The 26069-nt window shown below is 38.1% G+C and overlaps 1 protein-coding gene across 7 annotated transcripts in view; it reads left to right on the top strand.

The window, feature by feature from the left end:
- The window catches only part of LOC123529306 (DNA repair protein RAD52 homolog), a 199916-nt gene that overhangs the window by 101025 nt on the left and 72822 nt on the right, over window positions 1-26069 (top strand). For all 7 annotated transcript variants that reach the window (XM_045309591.2, XM_045309587.2, XM_045309585.2 and 4 more), the window contains 2 exons: window positions 4537-4655; window positions 16753-16828. In XM_045309591.2, the coding sequence (XP_045165526.1) occupies window positions 4537-4655; window positions 16753-16828 (195 nt within the window). The remainder of the gene's footprint in view (window positions 1-4536; window positions 4656-16752; window positions 16829-26069) is intronic.

Raw genomic sequence — 26069 nt, 5'->3', positions numbered from 1 at the left:
TCACAACTGAGGGTCAAAGGTTTGAGCCTGTCCACTCTGTATCTCCTAAACCCCTTGAAGGATTTTCATCAAACTTGGGTCAAATGATCACCTCATCAAGACGTTGTGCAGAATTCATGAGTCAGGCATGTCAGTTCAAGGTCAAGGTCACTGCTTAAGGTCAAAGGTTTACCCTTTCACTATCCATAGCAGTGGTAGGGGATTTAGCTGTCTTTCAGACTGCCTTGTTTCTAAATGGATTTGATTCAAACTTGTTCCACATCATCACCCACATGATATGGCTCAAGGTTCATAATTCTAGCAGCAATACTTCATGAATTATGTTTCCCTTTTACTTAGAATTTAAGGTTCATTTCGATGCATTTTCACTATATCTCTGTTATTACAAAGAGGTTTTGATTCAAACTTAAAATAGTTGTTCCATAACATCACTCACTTCTAAGATACTAGAACCATAACTCTTGCACCAGGATTTCATGGATTATCTGCCTTTTTTACTTAGACACTCGGGTTAATGTTTGGTGCATTTCACTCTATTGCACTTATTATCAAATAGATTTGATTCAAACTTAAAGTAGTTGTTTCACATCATCACCCACATCATATGACACAAGGTACATCACTTTTGCACCAGTATTTCATGAATTTTGGCTCTTTCTTAGCTCACCTTAGCCAAAGGCTTTTGGTGAACTTTTGTGATCGCTCATTGTCTGTCATCCGTTTTCAGTGGTCCGTCTGTCAACAGTTTCAAGTTTCAAGTCAAAAGCTTTAATAGTAATAGAGATAGTTGACTTTATCAAAAACTTGAACCAAAACTTGTAAGTAAAGAAGGGGCATAATTCTGTCAAAATTCAAATCAGATCAGAGTAATTGGGATTGTTTCTCCTGGTTTAGACTTTAATTGTAAATAAGTATTTAAAGTTTCAACTCAAAAGCTTTGATAGTAACAGAGATATTTGTCTTAATCAAAAAAATTAACCAACGGTGACGCCGACGCCGGGGAGAGTGCAATAGCTCTATTTTTTCTTCGAAAAGTAGAGCTAAAAACCACCCCGTCAAGTTTTTTAAAAAATTTATATTGTCTCTATCATATGTTATCCTCTACACCATACCTGTCCATATTTATTTAGTGGAAACTTTTATAACCATCTTCTCAGAACAGACATGCCCTATTTCAAAATAATTTGACAAATATTTTCCTTGCATGGCCATCTACCAATATTGTTCAAGCAAGCAGTGTAATTCAGGTGAGCAATCTGGGATCTTTATAGTCCTCTTGTTTTTATTTTAACACCACAGACTCCATATGACACCAACACATTTGTTTTACTATAGTTAACCTATAGACTTTCTTTTTTTTAACATCTCAAACCAAACTTGAGTAATTGAGGAGAAATAATGGATGCCTTGTTAAAAAATGCGTATGAAATCAATCTGTAACGATGGTAACAAGTCATTAGATTTGTAACCATGACAATTTCTAAACTTACAAAATAAGATTAAATAGGTATAAAACAATTAACATTTCATGATGTGTCTTTATGGTGGAAATTTGAAAAATGTGCATTTTAGTTAATTTTTACCTTAATTTCCAGTTGTTTTGAGTGAAGAAGAGTTATCTCCCTTTATATTTCCTTTCTTATCCAAGTATTATAATGGATATTAAATGTCAGAATAAATTTCACACTATATTAGCAATGAATGATCAAGTAAATTTCTAATTTAAGTTAAGTAATAACTTCAATATGACACTTTTTTAAAGCATACCCCCTTATAAAGCAAATATTCACACACTTGGACGCATGTATATATAAATCAGTATTTTTCAAAAAATACTGACTTTATTTAGATATTTGGCAACTAAATAAAGAAAATAGACATATTTTATAGTCTAATGATGCATTTAAAAACAAAATTGAATTGGGGGCCCAAAACACCCCTTATCATACATGGTCCTTTTTCATGAATTACTCACCCTTTTGACTTACAATTTCAGGTTAAAGTTTTGATGCACTTTCACTCTATCTCTGTTATTACTGAATGGATTTGATTCAAACTGTTTTTTCAACATCATCACCCACATCATATTACACAAAGTGCATAACTCTGGCACAATTTTTTCATGAATTATTCCCCCTTTTTACTTAGAATTTCAGGTTAAAGTTTTGATGCACTTCCAACTCTATCTCTGTTATTACTGAATGGATTTGATTCAAACTTGTGACAGCTCTTGTTTAGCGCCACTGTTCGGAGAATAGGAGTGCTATTCGGCTGGCCCTGGCTTCGGCATGAGCTTTCTTGGTTAAAGTTTTGCAGTAACCTTTGTTTTTAGCTCCACTATTTGGAGAATAGGGGTGCTATTCTACTCGCCCCGGCGTCACCGTGAGTTTTCTTGGTTAAAGTTTTTCGGCAACCTTTGTTGAGCTGAACCACAAAATCCATGAAAATTAATCTCCCACGAATAATAATGATTTCACAGTATACGACTATGTTGGGAACTTCTCTTCTATTATTTTCACTCCAGGCTAATTTGTTTACATTTTTAGCTCGTCTGATTTTTGAAAAAAATCTACGAGGTATTGTCGTCACTAGATCGCCATTGCTGACATTGGTTAAAATTTTTGTTTAGGTCCACCTTTTTTCAAAAACTATAAAAGATACAGCTTTTAAACTTTGCACACTTATTTATCATCATTAGGGGACAATTTAGGTCAAGAACCATAACTCTAACCTGCATTTTGTCAGAATTATGGCCCTTTTTGTACTTTCGGGTATAGATTCTGATTGTGGGACTTCAGTTGTGCTACGTGTGAAGATTCAAAGCTACTGCCCTGAACGCAGTACTTTTGAGGCATAGTTTACTGCCAATTTCAGAAAAGCTTGCATCAAACGCAGGTAGTCAACTGATATATTGCTTTCATATTTTGTATACTTGTTTACCATCATGACCCCAGACTGCAAAAAGGAGGAGGCAACTCTATCAAGCATTTTGACTGAACTATGGCCCCTTTTCGACTTAGAATAAATGTTAAAGTTGCGTACCACCCCAAATATTTGCAAAGTCCATTGAGATATTGCTTTCATATTTGGCATACTTGTTTACCATCATGACCCCAGTCTGCAAAAAGGAGGAGGCAACTCTATCAAGCATTTTGACTGAATTATGGCCCCTTTTTGACTTAGAATATGCTTATTGTAATGTTAAAGTTTTACTCATTGCTTATATTATACTATCAAGCACTGAGAATAGTCGAGCGCGCTGTCCACTATCAGCTCTTGTTTATTTTCATTTTTGCTTCAAAAATTACTAAATGATGCAGAAAAACATGCAGCCATTTAAAAAAAAAAACTAATACACATTTCCTTTCCTACAATGCGATGTAATCCGATTATCGGTAAAAAATACAAAGTGATGTGGCCACTGTAATTATACCTCCATCTGAGTCTGATTACCACATCCAGTCTTCCAGGTTTCAAGTAGGTTAATTTAGTTTGCCTTTATGTTGTTTATTTGTGATAGGGAGGTTGGTCATGACCAGCAGATGACCCTTATTGAATTTGAGGTCATTAAGTCAAAGTTCAAGGTCACATTGGCCAGGAACAGTTAAACGGTTTCCGGACGTTAACTGAAGAATTATTGGGCCTAAGATCATGAAAGTTCATGGACAGGTTAATCATGACCAGCAAATGACCCCTATTGATTTTGAGGTTAGTAGGTAAAAGGTCAAGGTTACAGTGACCCGGAACAGTTAAACAATTTCTGGACGATAACTTGAAAACGCTTGGGCCTAGGATCATGAAACTTGATAGAGAGGTTTGTCATGACCAGTAGATGACCCCTATAGATTTTCAGGTCAGTAGGCCAAAGGTCAAGGTCACATTGACCTGGAACAGTTAAACACTTTCCGGACGATAACTTGAGAACGCTTGGGTCTTGATCACAAAACTTAATAGGGAGGTTGATTATGACCAGCAGATGGCCCCTGTTGAATTGGAGGTTAATAGGTCAAAAGTCAAGGTCACATTGAACCAGAACAGTAGAACTTTTGTTTACAGTGAGCAAATAATTTCTATTTCTTGTGCAATTACTTAATGTATCAAGTACGAGCTCTTGTTTAGACGAAACTTAAATGGTACTTCTTCCTATAAATTTGCTAACACTAGTTATTGCCATAGAGCTGAAATACATTTGAAGCCTGCACTTCAGTAATGCTCACTTGGTACTCCAGAAGAGTTCTTATAATACTTTAACCATACTGATATTGTGGCTGGGAATTAATTAATCTGCTAGTTGCTAGCTAGCTGAGTATAATTATATATTATCATTTGTAATATATGTAAGATATATGACTAAAAACTAAAAAAAAAAATACAAGATTTTTTTTATCTCTTGAACATTCTCAAAAATGCATTTCTCTATGTGCTCCAGCAACTTTTCATCTGGGGTCTTCCTCCATCAAAGCAGTAGTGTTTATTTGGTGTGACTTTAAACAATACAAACAAATTGCGATAACAAATGTTTTTGGATTTTTTAAGGATGGAATATACCATGAGGATATTGGCTATGGTGTTAGTGAAGGAATGAAATCAAAAGCATTGTCCCTAGAGAAGGCAAGAAAAGAGGCTGTGACAGATGGATTGAAGAGGGCACTGAAGTATGAATATACTGTTTAATTGACAAATTAAACGAAACTTACCATAAGTTGATGTTTGACGTTAATTTTGTTAGTCTTAATCTACAAAGAATCACAGGAGTGAACGTGGTCACGTGACACGCAAATTCAGACTTGAGAGAGGTATCACCATGAAGCATGGAAGAATCCCAGGTCATAATAGGGTGGGTGAATAGGGTGGGTCTCTGATACTTGCGGTAAGTTTCCTTTAATTTGTCAATTTGTTATCCTAATCTACCTATCAGAATCACTGGAGTTTTTAGAGTCCATGCTCATGGTGATTCTGTCTTTATTAGCTCACCTGAGCCAAAGGCTCAGAGTGAGCTATTGTGATCGCTCACCGTCCGGCGTCCGTCAGGCGTCTGTCCGTCCACAGTTTCCTTTAAACAACATCTCCTAAACCACCAAACCAATTTTGATGAAACTTCACAGGGATGATCCTTGGATGGTCTTCTTTAAAATTTGTTCAAAGAAAAACTTTAAAAGTCTTTTTGTCCAAAACCACAAGGCCTAGGGCCTTGATATTTGGTATGTAGCATCATCTAGTAGGCCTCTACCAAGATTGTTCCAATTATCCCCCTGGAGTCAAATATGGCCCCATCCCGGGGGTCACATGGTTTATATAGACTAATATAGGGAAAAACTTTGAAAATCTTCTTGTCCCAAACCATAGGGCATTGATATTTAGTATGTAGCATCATCTAGTAGGCCTCTACCAAGATTTTCAAATTATCCCCCTAGGATATAATATGGCCCCGCCCTGGGGGGTCACATTGTTTCTATAGACTTACATAGGGACAAACTGAAAATCTTCTTGTCAAAAACAAAAGGGCCTAGGGCTTTGATATTTGGTATGTAGCATATATATAGTGGGCCTCTACCAAGATTGTTCAAATGATCCCCCTAGGATGAAATATGGCCCCGCCCAGGGGGGGGGTCACATGGTTTATATAGACTTGTATGGGAACAAAACTTTAAAAATCTTCTTGTCTGAAACCACAAGCTCTAGGCTTTTGATATTTTGTATGTAGCATTGCCCTGTGGTGAAAAGAGGCCCTTCCATGGGGGTCCCTAGTTTTACATAGACATATATAGGAAAAAACATTAAAAATCTTCTTGTCTGAAATTGCAAGGCATAGGCTTTTGATATTTGGTATGTTGCATTGCCTAGTGGTACTCTACCAAGATTATTCAAATTATACCCCCGATTTGAAAAGAGGCCCCACCCACGGGTTCCCAAGTTTTACATAGACTTATATCGGAAAAAACCTTAAAAATACTCTTGCCTGAAACTGCAAGGCCTGTGCTTTTGATATTTGGTATGTTGCATTGCCTTGTGGTCTACTACAAAAATTGTTCAAATTATGCCCCTGGGGTGCAAGAGGCCCTGCCCTGGGGGTCCCAAGTTTTACATAGACTTATATAGGAAAAACTTTAAAAATCTTCTTGTCAGAAAGTTCAAGGCCTACGGCATTGCCTTTGATATTTTTTATGTATCATTGCCTAGTTGATCTCTAACAAGAGGCCCCGCCCCAGGGGTCACTTGATATATGTGTTATGTAGGAAAAATACTTCAAAATTTATTAGATCATATTCCCTAGACTGTTTAATTATATTTACCAGATGACCCCAAGTGATGAGGGGTCACACGACTGTGACCTTGACCTACTGACCTACTTTCTTGTTTTTTAAGGTACAGTCTTGAAATTTGGATGACATGTACAGTTTTGCACACCAATCTTAAAACTGACTTTCATTGACCATGAATTTGACCTACTGACCTAATTTCTTGTTTTATAAGCTTTAGCAAAGAAATTTGTTCAAGAAGCAACTTAACTCAGGTGAGCAATATAGGGCCATCGTGTCCCTCTTGTCTTGAAATTGTAACTGGGTGAAGGAATGACCAATTTTTATATGAAATAAAACGTTATTTACACTATTGACAAACATAAACATATCACACATTATGCAAGTGTTGTAAACAGAATATATATGTGTGTTTGTAAAAATCGAAGCATGTGTAACAGTTGTATACATGTAAGAAAATAAGGTTCACAACTATAAACTATAACAACTCGTGAACTATTATGAAAATTATACGACTAGAATTTATCAAAAATTTTGACTAGCAAATTGTTATAAATATCTGACTAGTGGAACTATTATGCAATTATTATGTACATCATGAATTTAGTTATCATGTCCTCACACAACTGTTTTATCGCACAATAATTCATCAACCCTTTTCCTGATTTAGCTTTAGGATCCCATTACTGAAAGTCACTATTGTTTGTTATGTCCTATTTATAAAACTTTCTGAAAATGCAATCTCTTTTCCAACCAGCAGTTCTTAGGATAGTATCAATTGGCACTCTGTTAGTAAGCGCACTTGTAGATGCCCTGTGTGAGCAGTGAATACTGACATGTTGATTCCAGCTTTACTTAACAGATTTTATCCATTTTACTGCAATACAACTAGATACTCACAGTTTGAATGGTTGAAGAGAACTTATGAAAAGTTTTGTTGTCTCTCTGCGTTTTTGCTCTGTTTGTTGAACATAATTCATCTTTCAAAGGTTAACCACACAGAATTTTTAGCTTGACTCTAGCTATTCTACTCACCCTGGCGTCAGCGTCGCACCTTGATTAAAGTTTTGCATGCAAGTCCAAAAGGCTATCATTTAAAGGCATATAGCTTTGAAACTTATTTTTGTCTGTTTCTAGGTCAATTACCAACCTCACTGGGTCAAGTCCCATAACTCTGACATGTATTTTGGGCAAATTATGCCCCCTTCTGGACTTAGAAAATCTTGGTTAAAGTTCTACATGAAGTTACTATCTCAAAAACTAATGCAGATATTAAATTGAAACTTCACATGTGTCTTCAGGGTTATAACACTAGGTGATAGCACCAAGTCCCATAACTGACTTGCATTTTAGCCAAATTATGCCCCCTTTTGGACTTAGAAAATCCTGGTTAAAATTTTGCGTGCAAGTACATAATATGGCTATTACTTAAAGGCACATAGGGCCAGCATTTTTAGCTCACCTGTCACAAAGTTACAAGGTGAGCTTTTTTGATTACGTGGCGTCCGTCGTCTGTGCTTCCGTCCGTGTGTCTGTAAACTTTTGCTTGTGACCACTCTAGAGGTCACATTTTTCATGGAATCTTTATGAAAGTTAGTCTGAATCTTTATCTTGATGATATCTAGGTCAAGTTCGAAACTGGATCAACTGCGGTGAAAAACTAGATCAGTAGGTCTAAAAATAGAAAAACCTTGTGACCTCCCTAGAGGTCATATTTTTCAATGGACCTTCATGAAAATTGGTCATAATGTTCACATTGATGATATTTAGGTCAAGTTCGAAACTGGGTCATGTGTTGTCAAAAACAAGGTCAGTAGGTCTAACAATAGAAAAACCTTGTGACCTCTCTAGAGTCCATACTTTTCAATGGATCTTCATGAAAATTGGTTAGAATGTTCACTTTGATGATATCTAGTTCAAGTTCGAAACTGGTTGACGTGCCTTCAAAAACTAGGTCAGTAGGTCAAATAAAAGAAAAACCTTGTGACCTCTCTAGAGGCGATATTTTTCATGGGATCTGTATGAAAGTTGGTCTGAACATTCATCTTGATGATATCTAGGTCAAGTTCGAAACTGGGTCACACCAATCTTTAAACTGTCTTTCAGTGACCATAAATATGACCTACTGATCTACTTTCAAATATTTTAGCATCAGTTTGCCATTTGAAACATGTGGTTCAGTATACTCAGGTGAGCGATTCAGGGTCATCATGACCCTCTTGTTTTATTTTCTGGTTTATGGGAGCGCTGACCCTTTTTTAGCTCACCTGAGCAAGGTGAACTTTGTGATCGCCCTATGTCCGTTGTCAGTCATCCGTCCGTCGTCAACAGAGGTCACAATTTTGGCCTAATCTTAATGAAACTTGGTCAGAATGTTACCCTTAATAAAATCTTGGATGAGTTCGATATTAGGTCATCTGGGGTCAGAAACTAGGTCACCGGGTCAAATCAAAGGAAAAGCTTGTTAACACTGTAGAGGCCACATTTATGACTGTATCTTCAGAAACTAGGTCACCGGGTCAAATCAAAGGAAAAGCTTGTTAACACTGTAGAGGCCACATTTATGACTGTATCTTCATGAAACTTGGTCAGAATGTTACTAATGATAATCTCAAAGTCCAGTTTGAATCTGGGTCATGTAGGGTCAAAAACTAGGTCACCGGGTCAAATCAAAGGAAAAGCTAGTTAACACTCTAGAGGCCACATTTATGACCATGTCTTAATGAAATTTGGTCAGAATGTTAATCTTGATGATCTATAGGTCATGTTCAAATCTGGGTCAGGTGGGGTCAAAAACTAGGACACCAGGTCAAATCAAAGGAAAAGCTTGTTAACACTCTAGAGGCCACATTTATGACTGTATCTTCATGAAACTTAGTCAGAATGTTAATCTTGATGATCTTTAGGTCAAGTTCGAATCAGAGTAAAAACTAGCTCACCAGGTCAAATCAAAGGAAAAGTTAGTTAACACTCTAGAGGCCACATTTTTAACCATACCTTAATGAAACTTAGATAGAATGTTAATCTTGATGATCTATAGGTCGTGTTTAAATCTGGGTCAGGTGGGGTCAAAAACTAGGTTACTGGGTCAGATCAAAGGAAAAGCTTGTTAACACTCTAGAGGCCACATTTATGACTGCATCTTCATGAAACTTAGTCAGAATGTTAATCTTGATGATCTTCAGGTCTTTTTCGAATCTGGGTCATGTGGGGTCAAAAACTAGGTCACCAGGTCAAATCAAAGGAAAAGCTTGTTAGTCCCCTACTGGTTGAAAACCAGTTTTGGGGACTATAGGAATGCTCTTTTCCGTCATTCCGTCTTTCCGTCATTCCGTCATTCCGTCATTCTGTCATTCCGTCATTCCGTCCGTCCGCAATTTCGTGTCTGGTCCATAACTCTGTCATCCATGAAGGGATTTTAATATTACTTGGCACAAATGTTCCCCATGATGAGACGACGTGTCATGCGCAAAACCCAGACCCCTAGCTCAAAGGTCAAGGCCACAATAGGAGGTCAAAGGTCAACAGGGCTTTTTTCCTGTCCGGTCCACAACTCTCCCATCCTTGAAGGGATTTTAGTATTACTAGGCACAAATGTTCCCCATGATGAGATGATGTGTCGTGCGCAAATCCCGGACCCCTAGCTCAAAGGTCAAGGTCACAATTGGAGGTCAAAGGTCAACAGGGCTTTTTTCCTGTCCGGTCCATAACTCTCCCATCCATGAAGAGATTTTAATATTACTTGGCACAAATGTTCCCCATGAGGAGACGACGTGTCATGCGCAAAACCTGGACCCCTAGCTTAAAGGTCAAGGTCACAATTGGAGGTCAAAGGTCAACAAGGTTTTTATCCTGTCTGGTCCATAACTCTCCCATCTATGAAGGGATTTTAATATTACTTGGCACAAATGTACCTCATAATAAGACGATATGTCATGCACAACTTTCAGACCCCTAGCTCAAAGGTCAAGGTCACACTTAGCAGTCAAATGTTAACATAGCATGAACAGGGTCTGTTTCGTGTCCGGTCCATAACTCTAACATTCATTAAGGGATTTTAATATTACTTAGCACAAGTGTTCCCCATGATGAGACGACGTGTCATGCGCAAATCCCGGACCCCTAGCTCAAAGGTCAAGGTCACAATTGGGGGTCAAAGGTCAACAGAGTTTTTTTCCTGTCCCGTCCATAACTCTGCCATCCATGAAGGGATTTTAATATTACTTGGCACAAATGTTTCCCATGATGAGACGACATGTCATGCGCAACACCCAGTACCCTAGCTTAAAGGTCAAGGTCACACTTTGAGATCAAAGGTCAAGAGGATTTTTTTCATGTCCGGTCTATAACTTTGTCTTACAAAGCAGGATTTAGATATCATTTGGCACAAATATTCCCCTGGATGAGACAACATGTCATGCGCAAGAACCAGGTCCCTAGGTCTAAGGTCAAGGTCATATTTAGAAGTCAAAGGTCAAATTCAAGAATGACTTTGTATGGAACATTTCTTCTTCATGCATGGAGGGATTTTGATGTAACTTGGACCAAATGTTCACCACCATGAGGCACCCTTGTTTTTAGAATTATATCCCTTTGTTGTTACTATGAATAGATTTTATTGTAACTTTTTTATTACTGGCAGTAGAGAAAAATCGAGACCACTTTTCTGTGGTACAGCATGCATGTTACATCCAATTTTTAGGTGTATTTTGACCTATCTCTACCTGGTAAAGAGTTTCTTGTGGACTTATATTATTATTATTTTTTTTTTTTTTTTTTTTTTAAAGATTAATTTCCCTTTGTTGTTACTATAAATAACTTACATGATACCATTTTTATAATCAGCCAAAAAAATTCAATATGAAAACAACTGTGGGTTTTTATATATGCACATTTTAATCCAAGTGTGTTGTTATAATGTTATAACATATTGTATATGTAGTACAATATTGTTTATACATCATTGACAGATATCAGTTCATTATGTTATACTGCAGTAGAAAAAATTAGGTGCCTTCCAGTAGGGGACTTTGTATTGCATGGCAATACTTCATTCACTTGTTTACACTAGAGGCCACATTTATGTCTGTATCTTCATGAAACTTAGTCAGAATGTTAATCTTGATGATCTTTAGGTCAAGTTTGAATCTGGGTCATATGGGGTCAAAAACTAGGTCACCAGGTCAAATCAAAGGAAAAGTTAGTTAACACTTTAGGAGCCACATTTACGACCATATCTTAATGAAACTATCTTGATGATCTTTAGGTCAATAGGTCAGGTGAGCGATACAGGGCCTTCATGGGCCTCTTGTTGTTCATTCAATATCTGGATAAGTATTTCCCCTAGGACCTTGAAACTTCACAGGTATGTTGGTTTTGATGTGTACATGACCCCTATTGGTTTCAGGGTCACTGGGTCAAAGACAAGGTCATATTGACCTGAACATTTGAAAATGGTTTCTGCACGATATTTGGACAAGTATTTCACCTAATACCTTGAAACTTCATAGGTATGTTGGTCTTGATGTGTACATGAATCCTATCGATCTCAGGGTCACTGGGTCAAAGGTCAAGGTCACAGGGACCTGAACATGTTATCCTTTTTGTTCACTCAATATCTGGACAAGTATTTCACCTAAGACCTTGAAACTTCATACATATGTTGGTGGTGTGTACATGACCCCTATTGATTTCAGGGTCATTGGGTCAAAGGTCAATGTCACAGGGACCTGAACATTGAAAATGGTTTCCGCTTAATATCTAGACAAGTATTTCACCTAGGACCTTGAATCTTCATAGGTATGTTGGTCTTGATGTGTATATGACCCCAATTGATTTCAGAGTCACTGGGTCAAAGGTCAAGGTCACAGGGACCTGAACATGTTAACCTTTTTGTTCACTCAATATCTGGACAAGTATTTCACCTAGGACCTTGAAACTTTATAGGTATGTTGGTCTTGATGTGTACATGACCCCTATTGATTTTGGAGTCACTGGATCAAAGGTCAAGGTCACAGGGACCTGAACATTGAAAATGGTTTCCGCTCAATACCTGGACAAGTATTTCACCTAGGACCTTGAAAATTCATAGGTTTGTTGGTCTTGATGTGTACTTGACCCCCATTGATTTCAGGGTCAAAGGTCAAGGTCACAGGGATATAAACATTGAAAATGTTGTTTTTTTACTTTTTTTTTTTTTTTTTTTTACGCCAATTTATTTCTTTAATTTCATTTTCTACCTGTCCATACCTTTTTAGCTCACCTGTCACATAGTGACAAGGTGAGCTTTTGTGATCACCCTTCGTCCGTCGTCAGTCCGTCTGTGCATGCGTCCGTCAACAATTTCTTGTCTGCACGATAGTGGTTTCATTTATGATTTTATTTTAACCAGACTTGAACACAACTTGTATCACCATAAGATCACGGTTCCTTTCTTGAACTGGCCAGATCCCTTTATGGGTTCCAGAGTTATGGCCCCTGAAAGGGCCAAAATTAGCTATTTTGACCTTGTCTGCACAATAGCAGCTTTATTTATGATTTGATTTTTATCAAACTGGCACACAACTTGTATCACCATAAGATCTTGGTTCCTTTCTTGAACTGGCGAGATTCCATCATGGGTTCCAGAGTTATGGCCCCTGAAAGGGCCAGAATTAGCTATTTTGACCTTGTCTGCACAATAGCAACTTCATTTATGATTTTATTTTAACCAAACTTGCACACAACTTGTATCACCATAAGATCTTGGTTCCTTTCTTGAACTGTTGAGATTCCATCATGGGTTCCAGAGTTATGGCCCCTGAAAGGGCCAGAATTAGCTATTTTGACCTTGTCTGCACAATAGCAGCTTCATTTATGATTTGAATTTAATCAAACTTCATGGTTCGCACAGGCCATGAAAAGTCCTTGAATTTGACGCCTACTCCTTGAAAACTACTTGAATTTTGTAACAGTCAGAAACTACTTGAAAACTACTTGAATTTAGGAAAAAACGTACAAAAGATGGCAAATAGTCCTTAAATTCGTCGGGTGCGAAGTGAAAACGGACAAACATTATAAACGGACCAAATAAACTAAAAAAAAAACAACGAAAAAAAACAACCGTTACCGCCATTAGGGCCTGCCACGGAGTCGGCGATAGTACAGTACGGTACTGTACTTTACGGGTTTTATGCTCTTTCAAGTAATTTTCACACTATGTAATTTATCCGCGATGCGAGGTCATTTTTCCAGGAAGAAAAACATGAGTTCTTAAAAGTACAATTGTGTCTTTTCGCAAAAGTGGCTTACTGATGACAATTATAAACATTGGCTACGGGAATTCAAAGGCGAAAAACGAAAATGCCTTTGTGTTTTTTGTGACAAGATAATCGACATCGCTGCTATGGGAGAAAGTGCATTAAATTTTAAAATCACATTCCAAAAGCGAAAAACATAAAAACAGCTCTGCCATGAGAAGTTGACTGAAACAATTGATGCCTTCGCTCCTAAGCATGTAAGAGAGTCAACACAGGATATAAATAATAACGACTTGACAATACCGCCCCCGCCCCCACCTACTGTGAAAACTGTGCCAAAATCGTTTAATTTTGTCCTAAATTGGATTTAAATTGGTTATTTCATGTCTCAGCAACAGTGACATTGCGTCCATTATAGTCCTTGAAAATGGAGGAAAACTACTTGAAAACTCCTTGAAAACTACTTGAATTTTTTTTGGGAAGGTCTGTATGAACCATGAACTTGCACAAAACTTGTGTCACCATAAGATCTCGGTTCCTTTCTTGAACCGGCCAGATCCCATAATGGGTTCCAGAGTTATGGCCCCTGAAAGGGCCAAAATTAGCTATTTTGACCTCGTCTGCACAATAGCAGCTTCATTTATAATTTGATTTTAACCAAACTTGCACACAACTTGTATCACCACAAGATCTTGCTTCTTTTCTTGAACTGGCCAGATTCCCTCATGGGTTCAAGAGTTATGGCCCCTTAAAGGTCCAAAATTGGCTGTTTTGGCCTTTGCAGCCATATAGAGACTTCATTTATGGTTTTATTTGATACAAACTTCCAAAATGTCTTCAACAACAATAAATCATGGATTCCATGACAAATCAGATCCAATCGTAGGTTCCAGAGTTATTTTATATCTGATTACCTCTCCTGATTGTAATCAAAATGGATTAATATCAATAAGTACTTATAGGACGTATTTGAAATTTCATTATTGCTATTAGTTTGAGTGAGACAATCAGGGTAGATAACTATGGACTGATTTTATGTCAGATTACCTCCCTTTATTTCAAATTAAAATGGGTATATCTCCGTAACTAATAAAGATACTGATCTGAAATTTCATTTATGTCAACAGATTTATTTGGCAGATCTTTCTTTTGTTCACTTACAATATTTTTTTTTTAATTACTTCCCTTTTTTTGTTACTATAAATAGCTTATTTTTAGTAACTTTTTAATTATTGACCATAGGGAAAAACCGAGACCACTTTTCTGTGGTACAACATGGATGGTACCTCCAACTTTTACGTGTATTTTGACACAATTATACCTTGTAAGAATTTTTTCTTTCTTTTTGTTTAAATTCTTCCCTTTGTTGTTCCTGTTCTTTGGATTTAGATATTTTTTCTGAGGACCTTCTTGTCCTCAAGTGCAATGATAACAGGTGAGCGATATAGGGCCATCATGGCCCTCTTGTTTCTCTTTTTCCTTCTATATTGCTTATTAATTTAGGGGTTATTTGTTGTATGCCATTATTAGAACTTTAACTCATTTTCACCTAATTCGGAAAACCCGGCCTAAATGTCGTCAGGCATTAGCTGCTTGTTTAAGCTCAACTGGGCAATGCTCATGGCGAGCTATTGTGATCAGGCTGTGTCCGTCATGCATGCGTCCGTTTGTCTGCCTTCAACAATTGTGTTTAAAAGACATCTCTTCCAAAACCACTGAATGGATTTTGATGAAACTTGGCATGGGTATACCTTGGATGGTCCTCTAACAAAATTTTTCAAACGGTGCCGCTTGGTTACATATAGTGGCTGCCAGAGCTAAAAAATAGGAAAATCTTCAACCGACATCTCCTCCTAAACCGATGGTCCAATTTTGAAATAATTTCACAAAAATGGTCCTTATGTCACCTCTACCAAGATTGTTCAGATCATATCGATTCATAAAAAACATGGCCGCATGGTCACTTTTCGCTGTATGTATATAGTGGAAATTAAAAAAATCTTCTTGTGTGAAACGGCTGGCCTGATTTTAAATTTTTTTACACAGATGGTCCTTATGTGACCCTCTACCAAGATTATTCAAATTATTTTGATTCTTCAAAAAAAACTTGGCTGCCAGAGGGTGTGGTGACTTTTCCCAATATGTATATAGTGGAAATTAAAAAAATCTTGTGTGAAACTGCTGGTCCGATTTTAAAATAATTTCTCCCAAATTGTCCTTGTGTGACCTACAAATACTGTTCAAATTTTTCTGATTTGTCAAAAAACATGGCCGCCAGAGGGCGTGGTCCTTTTCATCAACAATTTCTTTAAACAACATCTTGCCCGCTTAGCTCAGTAGGGAGAGCGTTGGTCTACAGATCACGGGGTCGCAAGTTCGATCCCCATGCGGGGCGTATGTTCTCCGTGATGATACGATAAAAGACATTGTGTCTGAAATCATTCATCCCCCACCTCTGATAATTTATGTGGGAAAGTTGGCAGTTACTTGCAGAGAACAGGTTTGTACTGATACAGAATCCAGGAAGACTGGTTAGGTTAAATGCCCGCCATTACATAACTGAAGTACTGTTGAAAACGGCGTAAAACCCAAAACAAACAAACAAATAAAACCATTGAATGGATTTTGATGAAATTTTATACAAATAATCTCTGGGTAGCTCTCTTTCAAAGTTATTCAAAGGTTCCAGTTCCATCGAACATCAAGTCTTTTTGGTTAAAACTATGTTTTCAACTATCAGACTTTAAAAGTCCTTTTCTCTAGAGCTTTGATATTTGGCATGTGATAGTATAAGGGTTTGAATCTCCACCATACTTGTCCAAATTTTTGCCCAAAGGTAAAGAAAATGGCCATACCCTTGTGTCTGACACATACTTACTGTAGGCTTATAGATAAGAAAAAAAATTTCTCTGAATCAATAATAGCTAGAGCCTTGATATTTGGGTGCAATATCAGATTTGTAATGTCTACTGTAATTGTTCAAATTATTGCCCTAGGTTCAAAAATGTGTGTGACATGTATATGATATAGGCTAACATAGAAGAAACTTAACTCTGTACTTATACAAACATACTTGAAGCCTTGTACACAGGTGAGCACTTTAGGGTCAATGACCTTCTTGTTTTGATTTCACACAGCAAGACCAGAGTTATGGCCTTTGTCTTTGTCGAAAATATTTGGTCCTTGTCATGCTTTGTTTCCTAAAATTTCAAATGATGTTGTGAAATTATATTGAAATTCATCTTCTGTTCCAGAAGTTTTGGAAATGCTATGGGGAACTGTCTTGGAGATAAAGACTACCTGAAAAGTATCAACAGAGCTTCAAAAAAAGTAGGTTTAATGAAATGTTACAGTTAAATAAACTATATTTTTGTAGCTGCTGTTTGTTCAGGGTGAGCTTTTATTATAGGTAGACGGTCAGGCATTCATCATCCTGGGTCCTGCGTCAACATTTTTGTCAACTGTCTATTTCTTTTACTGTCTTTTTAGCTCACCTGTCATGAAGTGACAAGGTGAGCTATTTTGACCTCTTGATGTCCGTCGTGCATAGTGTGTCGTCCGTCAACAATTTCTAAAAAAATCTTCTTCTTGAAAACCACTGGGCAGAATTACACCAAACTTCACAGGAATGATCCTTGGGTGGCCCCCTTTCAAAATTGTTCAAAGAATTGAATTGCATGCAGAACTCTGGTTGCCATGGCAACCAAAAGGAAAAACTTAAAAAATCTTCTTGTCCAAAACCACAGGGCCTAGGGCTTTGGTATCTGGTGTGTAGCATCATCTAATGGTCCTCTAACAAAATTGTTCAAATTATCCCCCAGGGGTCAAATATGGCCCCGCCCCAGGGGTCACATGGTTTATATAGACTTATATAGGGAAAACTTTGAAAATCTTCTTGTACAAAACCACATGGCCTAGGGCTTTGATATTTGGTATGTAGCATCATCTAGTGGTCCTCTACCAAAATTATTCAAATTATTCCCCTAGGTTCAAATATGGCCCCACCCAGGGGTCACATGGTTTATATAGACTTACATAGGGAAAGTTTTGAAAATCTTCTTGTACAAAACCACATGGCCTAGGGCTTTGATATTTGGTATGTAGCATCATCTAGTGGTCCTCTACGAAGAATGTTCAATTATCCCCCTAGGGTCAAATATGGTCCCGCCCCGGGGGTCCCAAGGTTTACATAGACTTATATAGGAAAGAAAGATTAAAAATCTTCTTGTCTGAAACCACAACACTTAGACCTTTGGTATTTGGTTTGAAGCATTGTCTTATGGTCCTCAGCCAAAATTGTTCAAATTGTACCCCTTGGGTGAAAAGAGGCCCTGCCCTGGGGTCCCAAGTTTTATATAGACTTATATAGGAAAAAGCTTTAAAAATCTTCTTGTCTGAAACCATATGACATAGGCTTTTGATATTTGGTATGATGCATTGTCTAGTAGTCCTCTACCAAAATTATTCAAATTATGCCCCTGGGGTTAAAAGAGAGCACCCTAGGGTCACTTAGTTATAATGTGAGTTATATAGGAAAAATACTTAAAAATCATCTGATCCTATTTCCAAGACTGTTTAATTATTTATCCCCCCGCCAAAGGCGAAGGGGGATAAAAGAAATGCTCTCCGTCCGTCCGTGTGTCTGCAACGATCTTTGTCCGGAGCATAACTCCAAAAGTACTGGAGGGATTTTCTTCAAACTTCATACACTGATAGAACACATTGGGAGGAAGTGCAGTGTGCAAGAACAATAACTCTACCTTGCCTATTTTTTGAGTTATTCCCCTTTAGGGGGATATTAGAAATGCTCTCCGTCTGTCCGTGTGTCTGCAACGATCTTTGTCCGGAGCATAACTCCAAAAGTACTGGAGGGATTTTCTTCAAACTTCATACACTGATAGAACACATTTGGAGGAAGTGCAGTGTGCAAAAACAATAACTCTACCTTGCCTTTTTTTTTAGTTATTCCCCTTTATCATATTTTCTTTAAAAAATTTGTCCAGAGCATAACTCTAAAAGTACCTGAGGGATTTTTTTCAAACTTCATACACTGATAGAACACATTGGGAGGAAGTGCAGTGTGCAAGAACAATAACTCTACCTTGCCTATTTTTTGAGTTATTTCCCTTTATCATATTTTCTTAAAAAATTTGTCCGGAGCATTTCTTCTTCATGCATAGAGGGATTTTGATATAACTTGGCACAAATGTTCACCACCACGAGACGGAGTGTCATGCGCAAGATCCAGGTCCCTAGGTCTAAGGTCAAGGTCACACTTAGAGGCCAAAGGTCAGATACAAGAATGACTTTGTCCGAAGCATTTCTTCTTCATGCATGGAGGGATTTTGATGTAACTTGGCACAATTATACACCATCATGAGACGAAGTGTCATGGGCAGTTCCCTTCTTTAGAATTACTTCCCTTTGTTGTTACTTTAAAAAGCTTTTATTGTAACTTTTTCATTCGAGACCACTTTTCTATAGTACAACATGCATGCTACATCCAATTTTGAGGTGTATTTTGACCAATCTCTACCTGGTAAAGATTTTTGTGTGGACTTACAATTTTTTTTTTTTTTTTTTTTTTTTTTTTTTTTTTTTTTAGCTCACCTGTCACATAATGACAAGGTGAGCTTTTGTGATCACCCTTCGTCCGTCGTCAGTCCGTCCGTGCGTCCGTCAACAATTTCTTGTCTGCGCGATAGTGGTTTCATTTATGATTTTATTTCAACCAAACTTGCACACAACTTGTATCACCATAAGATCTCGGTTCCTTTCTTGAACTGGCCAGATCCCTTTATGGGTTCCAGAGTTATGGCCCCTGAAAGGGCCAAAATTAGCTATTTTGACCTTGTCTGCACAATAGCAGCTTTATTTATGATTTGATTTTAACCAAACTTGCACACAACTTGTATCACCATAAGATCTTGGTTCCTTTTTTGAACTGGCCAGATTCCATTATGGGTTCCAGAGTTATGGCTCCTGAAAGGGACAGAATTAGCTATTTGGACCTTGTCTGCACTATAGCAACTTCATTTATGATTTTATTTTAACCAAACTTGCACACAACTTGTATCACCGTAAGATCTTGGTTCCTTTCTTGAACTGGCGATATTCCTTTATGGGTTCCAGAGTTATGGCCCCTGATACGGCCAAAATTAGTTATTTTGACCTTGTCTGCACAATAGCAACTTCATTTATGATTTGAATTTAATCAAACTTGCACAAAACTTGTGTCACCATAAGATCTCGCTTCCTTACTTGAACCGGCCAGATCCCATAATGGGTTCCAGAGTTATGGTATCTGAAAGGGCCAAAATTAGCTATTTTGACCTTGTCTGCACAATAGCAACTTCATTTATGATTTGATTTTAACCAAACTTGCACACAACTTGTATCACCACAAGATCTTGCTTCCTTTCTTGAACTGGCGAGATTCCTTCATGGGTTCCAGAGGTATGGCCCCTTAAAGGTCCAAAATTGGCTATTTTGGCTTTTGCAGCCATATAGAGACTTCATTTATGGTTTTAATTTGATACAAACTTCCAAAATATCTTCAACAACAATAAATCTTGGATTCCATGACAAATCAGATCCAATCGTAGGTTCCAGAGTTATTTATGTCTCCCCCAGGAGACATATGGTTTTTGCTCTGTCCGTCCGTACGTCACACTTCATTTCCGAGCAATAGCTGGAGAACCATTTGACCTAGAACCTTCAAACTTCATAGGGTTGTAGGGCTGCTGGAGTAGATGACCCCTATTGTTTTTGGGGTCACTTCATCAAAGGTCAAGGTCACAGGGGCCTGAAAATTGAAAACCATTTCCGATCAATAACTAGAGAACCACTTGACCCAGAATGTTGAAACTTCATAGGATGATTGGTCATGAAGAGTAGATGACCCCTATTGATTTTGGGGTCACTCCGTCAAAGGTCAAGGTCACAAGGGCCTGAACATTGAAAACCATTTCCGATCAATAACTAGAGAACCACTTGACCCAGAATGTTGAAACTTCATAGGATGATTGGTCATGAAGAGTAGATGACCCCTATTGATTTTGGGGTCACTTTGTCAAAGGTCAAGGTCACAGGGGCCTGAACATTGAAAACCATTTCCAATCAATAACTAGAGAACCACCTGACCCAGAATGTTGAAACTTTATAGGATGATTGGTCATAAAGAATAGACGACCCCTATTGTTTTTGGGGTCACGCCGTCAAAGGTCAAGGTCACAGGGGCCTGAACATTAAAAAACCATTTCCAATCAATAACTAGAGAACCACCTGACCCAGAATGTTGAAACTTGATAGGATGATTGGTCATAAAGAGTAGACAACCCCTATTGTTTTTGGGGTCACTCCGTCAAAGGTCAAGGTCACAGGGGCCTGAACGTTGAAAACCATTTCTGATCAATAACTAGAGAACCACTTGACCCAGAATGTTGAATCTTCATAGGATGATTGTACATGCAAAGTAGATGACCGTATCGATTTTGGGGTCACTCCATTAAAGGTCAAGGTCACAGGGGCCTGAACATTGAAAACCATTTCCAGTCAGTAACTTGAGAACCACTTGACCCAGAATGTTGAAACTTAATAGGGTAATTGGTCATAAAGAGTAGATGACCCCTAACGATTTTGGGGTCACTCTGTGAAAGGTCAAGGGCACAGGGGCCCGAACATTGAAAACCATTTCCGGTCAGTAACTTGAGAACCACTTGACCCAGAATGATGAAACTTCATAGGATGATTGGTCATGCAGAGTAGATGAACCCTAACGATTTTAGGGTCACTCTGTGAAAGGTCAAGGTCACAGGGGCCCAAACATTGAAAACCATTTCCGGTCAGTAACTTGAGAACCATTTGACCCAGAATGATGAAACTTCATAGGATAATTGGTCATGCAGAGTAGATGAACCCTAACGATTTTAGGGTCACTCTGTTAAAGGTCAAGGCCACAGGGTCCTGAACATTGAAAACCATTTCCAATCAATAACTTGAGAACCTCTCGACCCAGAATGTTGAAACTTCATAAGATGATTGTTCATGCAGAGTTAATGACCCTTATTGTTTTTGGGATCACTCCATTAAAGGTCAAGGTCACAGGGGCCTGAACATTGATAACCAGTTTCGATCAATAACTTGAGAACCACTTGATCCAGAATGTTGAAACTTCATAGGATGATTGAACATGCAGAGTAGATGACCCCTATTGATTTTGGGGTCAGTCTAATAAAGGTCAAGGTCACAGTGGCCTGTTCATGTAAAATCATTTTTTGGAAATAACTTGAGAACCACTTGACCTACAATGTTGAAACTTAATAGGATGATTGGACATGCAGAGTAGATGACCCCTATTTATTTTGAGGTCACTTGATCGAAGGTCAAGGTCACAGGAGCCTGAACAGTGACTTGAGAACCACTAGGCCACTAGTGTTGAAATTTAGCGGGATGACTGGACATGCCAAGTAGATGATCCCTATTGCAGCCAACCATCAGTGTCTCTTTGACTTTCGCTCCTGACCCCTATTGACTTCGTGCCTATAGGACTTTGCATTGGGGGAGACATGCGCTTTTTTACAAAAGCATTTTCTAGTTTATATCTGATTACCTCCCCTGATTGTAATCAAAATGGATTTATATCAGTAAGTACTTATAGGACTTATTTGAAATTTCATTATTGTTATTAGTTGGACTGAGACAATCAGGGCAGATAACTATGGACTGATTGTATGTCAAATTACCTCCCTTTATTTCAAATTAAAATTGGTATATCTCCATAACTAATGAAGATACTGATCTGAAATTTCATTTATGTCAACAAATTTATTTGCCAGATCCTTCTTTTGTTCACTTACAATATTTTTATGCCCCCGAAGGGAGGCATATAGTTTTTGAACCGTCTGTCTGTCCGTCAGTCTGTCAGTCTGTCAGTCTGTCCACAATTTTCGTGTCCGGTCCATATCTTTGTCATCGATGGATGGATTTTCAAATAACTTGGCATGAATGTGTACCACAGTAAGACGACGTGTTGCGCGCAAGACCCAGGTCCGTAGCTCAAAGGTCAAGGTCACACTTAGACATTAAAGGATAGTGCATTGATGGGCGTGTCCGGTCCATATCTTTGTCATCGATGGATGGATTTTCAAATAACTTGGCATGAATGTGTACCACAGTAAGACGGCGTGTCGCGCGCAAGACCCAGGTCCGTAGCTCAAAGGTCAAGGTCACACTTAAGCGTTAAAAGATATTGCATTGATGGGCGTGTCCGGTCCATATCTTTGTCATCGATGGATGGATTTTCAAATAACTTGGCATGAATGTGTACCACAGTAAGACGACTTGTCGCGCGCAAGACCCAGGTCTGTAGCTCAAAGGTCAAGGTCACACTTAGACGTTAAAGGATAGTGCAATGATGGGCGTGTCCGGTCCATATCTTTGTCATCCATGGATGGATTTACAAATAACTTGGCATGAATGTGTACCACAGTAAGACGACGTGTCGCGCGCAAGATCCAGGTCCATAGGTCAAAGGTCCTAAACTCTAACATCGGCCATAACTATTCATTCAAAGTGCCATTGGGGGCATGTGTCATCCTATGGAGACAGCTCTTGTTTTTTAATTACTTCCCTTTTATGTTACTATAAATAGCTTATTTTTAGTAACTTTTTTATTATTGCCCGTAGGGAAAAACCGAGACCACTTTTCTGTGGTACAACATGGATGGTACCTCCAATGTTTAGGTGTATTTTGACATATCTATACCTATACATATCTATATTTTCTCATAATTCTTTTGATTGATCTTGATTATGATTTTTTTACCTTCTTGTCCTATAGCGCAATGATAACAGGTGAGCGATATAGGGCCATTTTGGCCCTCTTGTTTTTTTTTAAGATTAACTTCCCTTAGTTGTTACTATAAATAACTTATATTGTAACATTTTTATAATTGACCGTAGGGAAAAAACAAGACCACTTTTCTGTGGTACAACATAGATGTTACTTTCCAATTTTAGGTGTATTTTAAGGTATCTCAAGCCATCCAGCTGGCTTACGGAAGGTCGGTGGTTCTACCCAGGTGCCCGCTCGTGATGAAATAGTGCAAGGAGGGGCACCTGGGGTCTTCCTCCACCATTAAAGCTGGAAAGTCGCCATATGACCTAAAATTGTGTCGGTGCGACGTTAAACCCAACAAAATAAATAAATAAATTTAAGGTATCTCTACCTGGTAAGGAGTTTTTTTGTGGACTTAGAAAAACAAAAGACTTACAATGATTACTAAACAACCACAAAATTAAAATTCCATTTGCAAATACAGGTGCTAGAGTAAAGAAATTTGCTGTGACGGGCGTATATTGTGACATTTTGGCACTCTTGTTCCCTGTTAGCTTTCCATTTCTTCTTTTTAGCCCACTTTCTGATGAAATCACTATGCGTCTGTGGTCCGTCCATCCGTCATTCCGTCCATCCGTCTGTTAACAATTTCTCGTTATCGCATCTCCTCAGAAACTACTGAGGGGATTTTGACCAAACTTTGTCAGAATGATGTATTGGTACCCTAGTTGTGCCCCCCCTGAAAATCAGACTGGTTCAACAATTTAAGAGTGAGTTATGGCCCTTTGTTTATTTCTATAATTTACATAGATTTATATAGGGAAAAACTTTGAAAACCTTCTTGTCCAAAACCACAGAGCCTAGGGCTTTGATATTTGATATGAAGCATCATCTAGTTGTCCTCAGTATGATTCAAATTATTTCCCTGGGGTCAAATATGGCCCCGCCCCAGGGGTCACATGGTTTATATAGACTTATATAGGGAAAACCTCTTGTTCAAAACCACAGGGCCTAGGGCTTTGATATTTTGTATGTGATATCATCTAGTGGTCTTCTACTAAGATTGTTCAAATTATCCCCCTAGGGTCAAATATGGCCCTGCCCTGGGGGTCATATGGTTTACATAGACTTATATAGGGAAAAGCTTTGAAAATCTTCTTGTCCAAACCACAAAGCCTAGGGCTTTGATATTTGTAATGTAGCCATCATCTAGTGGTTCTCTACCAATTTTTTCAAATTATTTTTCCCCTAGGGTCAAATATGGCCCCGCCCCGGGTCACATGTTCATATTGACTTATGTAGAGAAAAGCTTTAAAATCTTCTTGTCAATAACTACAACATTCAAATTTGGACCATATGTATATTTTTGAGTGGCAAGATGAACCTTGACAGGAGTTGACCTTGATTTTGGCCTAGTGACCTACTTCCACATTTCTGTAGCTACAGCCTTCAAATTTGGACCACATGCATAGTTCTGTGCACCAGAAAAAACTTTGACCTTGATTTTGACCTAGTGACCTACTTTCACATTTTTGAAGGTACAGGCGTCAAATTTGGCCCGTATGCATAGTTCTGTGTTTTGAAATGAAATTTGTCATTGATTTTGACCTAGTGACCTACTTTCACATTTCTCAAGCTACAGCCTTCAAATTTGGACCACATGCATAATTTTTTGTACCGAAACAAACTTTGACCTTTACATTGATAGTGACCTACTTTCACATTTTTGAAGGTACAGCTTCAAATTTGGACCACATGCATATTTGTTCATCCAAAATAAAATTTGACCTTTAATTGACCTAGTGACCTACTTTACATTTCTCAAGCTACAGGGCTTCAAATTTGGACAACATGCATATTTTATTTGTGTACGAAATTAACTTTGACCTAAGTTGACCTAGTGACCTACTTCACATTTCTGTAGCTACAGGCTTCAAATTTGGACAACTGCATATATTTGTCTTCTGAAGCGAAATTTGACCTTGATTTTGACCTAGTGACCTACTTACACATTTCTCAAGCTACAGCCTTCAAATTTGGACCACTTGCATAGTTTTGTGTACCGAATTAAACTTTGACCTTAAGATTGACCTAGTGACCTACTTTCAAATTTCTCAAGCTACAGCCTTTAAACTTGATGCACATGCATAGTTTTGTGTACAAAGAACTTTGTCCTTGAAATTGATCTAGTGACCTACTTTCACATTTCTCAAGCTACAGCTTTCGAATTTGAACCACATGCACAGTGTTGTGTACAAAAATGAAATTTGACCTTGAGCTAGTCAGTAAGTCTTGAAATTTGGAACACTCAAAAATGGCACATTGGTGTGCGCCAAGATCACTCTGTGATCTCTTGTTACAGTAGCCATATAGAAAAACATCATAGCTATACTGTTTATGAAAATTAATAAAATTTAGCAGTAAACCACCTCACCACTGACTTATTCTTTCTTCCACATCTTTAAAACCCCTGATGCGGACCACAACTGAATGGTTCTTCAAAGCTTTCCCCAAAATTAATACTTTCAGACACTAACTTGCCAGGAACTTTAGCCTTCAATTATAATATGCCCGGCGGGGGGATTAGCCATGTCTAACATGGCTCTTGTAATTACCTGATGACCCCAAGTAATATGATGTCACCTGACTGTGACCTTGACCTACTGACCTACTTTCTTGTTTTTAGCTGAGTTTTTCTGATCGCCCGATGTCCGGCATCTGTTGACTGTCTGT

This window comes from Mercenaria mercenaria, chromosome 13 (assembly GCF_021730395.1).
Source record: "Mercenaria mercenaria strain notata chromosome 13, MADL_Memer_1, whole genome shotgun sequence".
NCBI lineage: Eukaryota > Metazoa > Mollusca > Bivalvia > Venerida > Veneridae > Mercenaria > Mercenaria mercenaria.
Note: the sequence above shows the minus strand (reverse complement) of the source record. Positions and strands in the feature narration are given on the sequence as shown.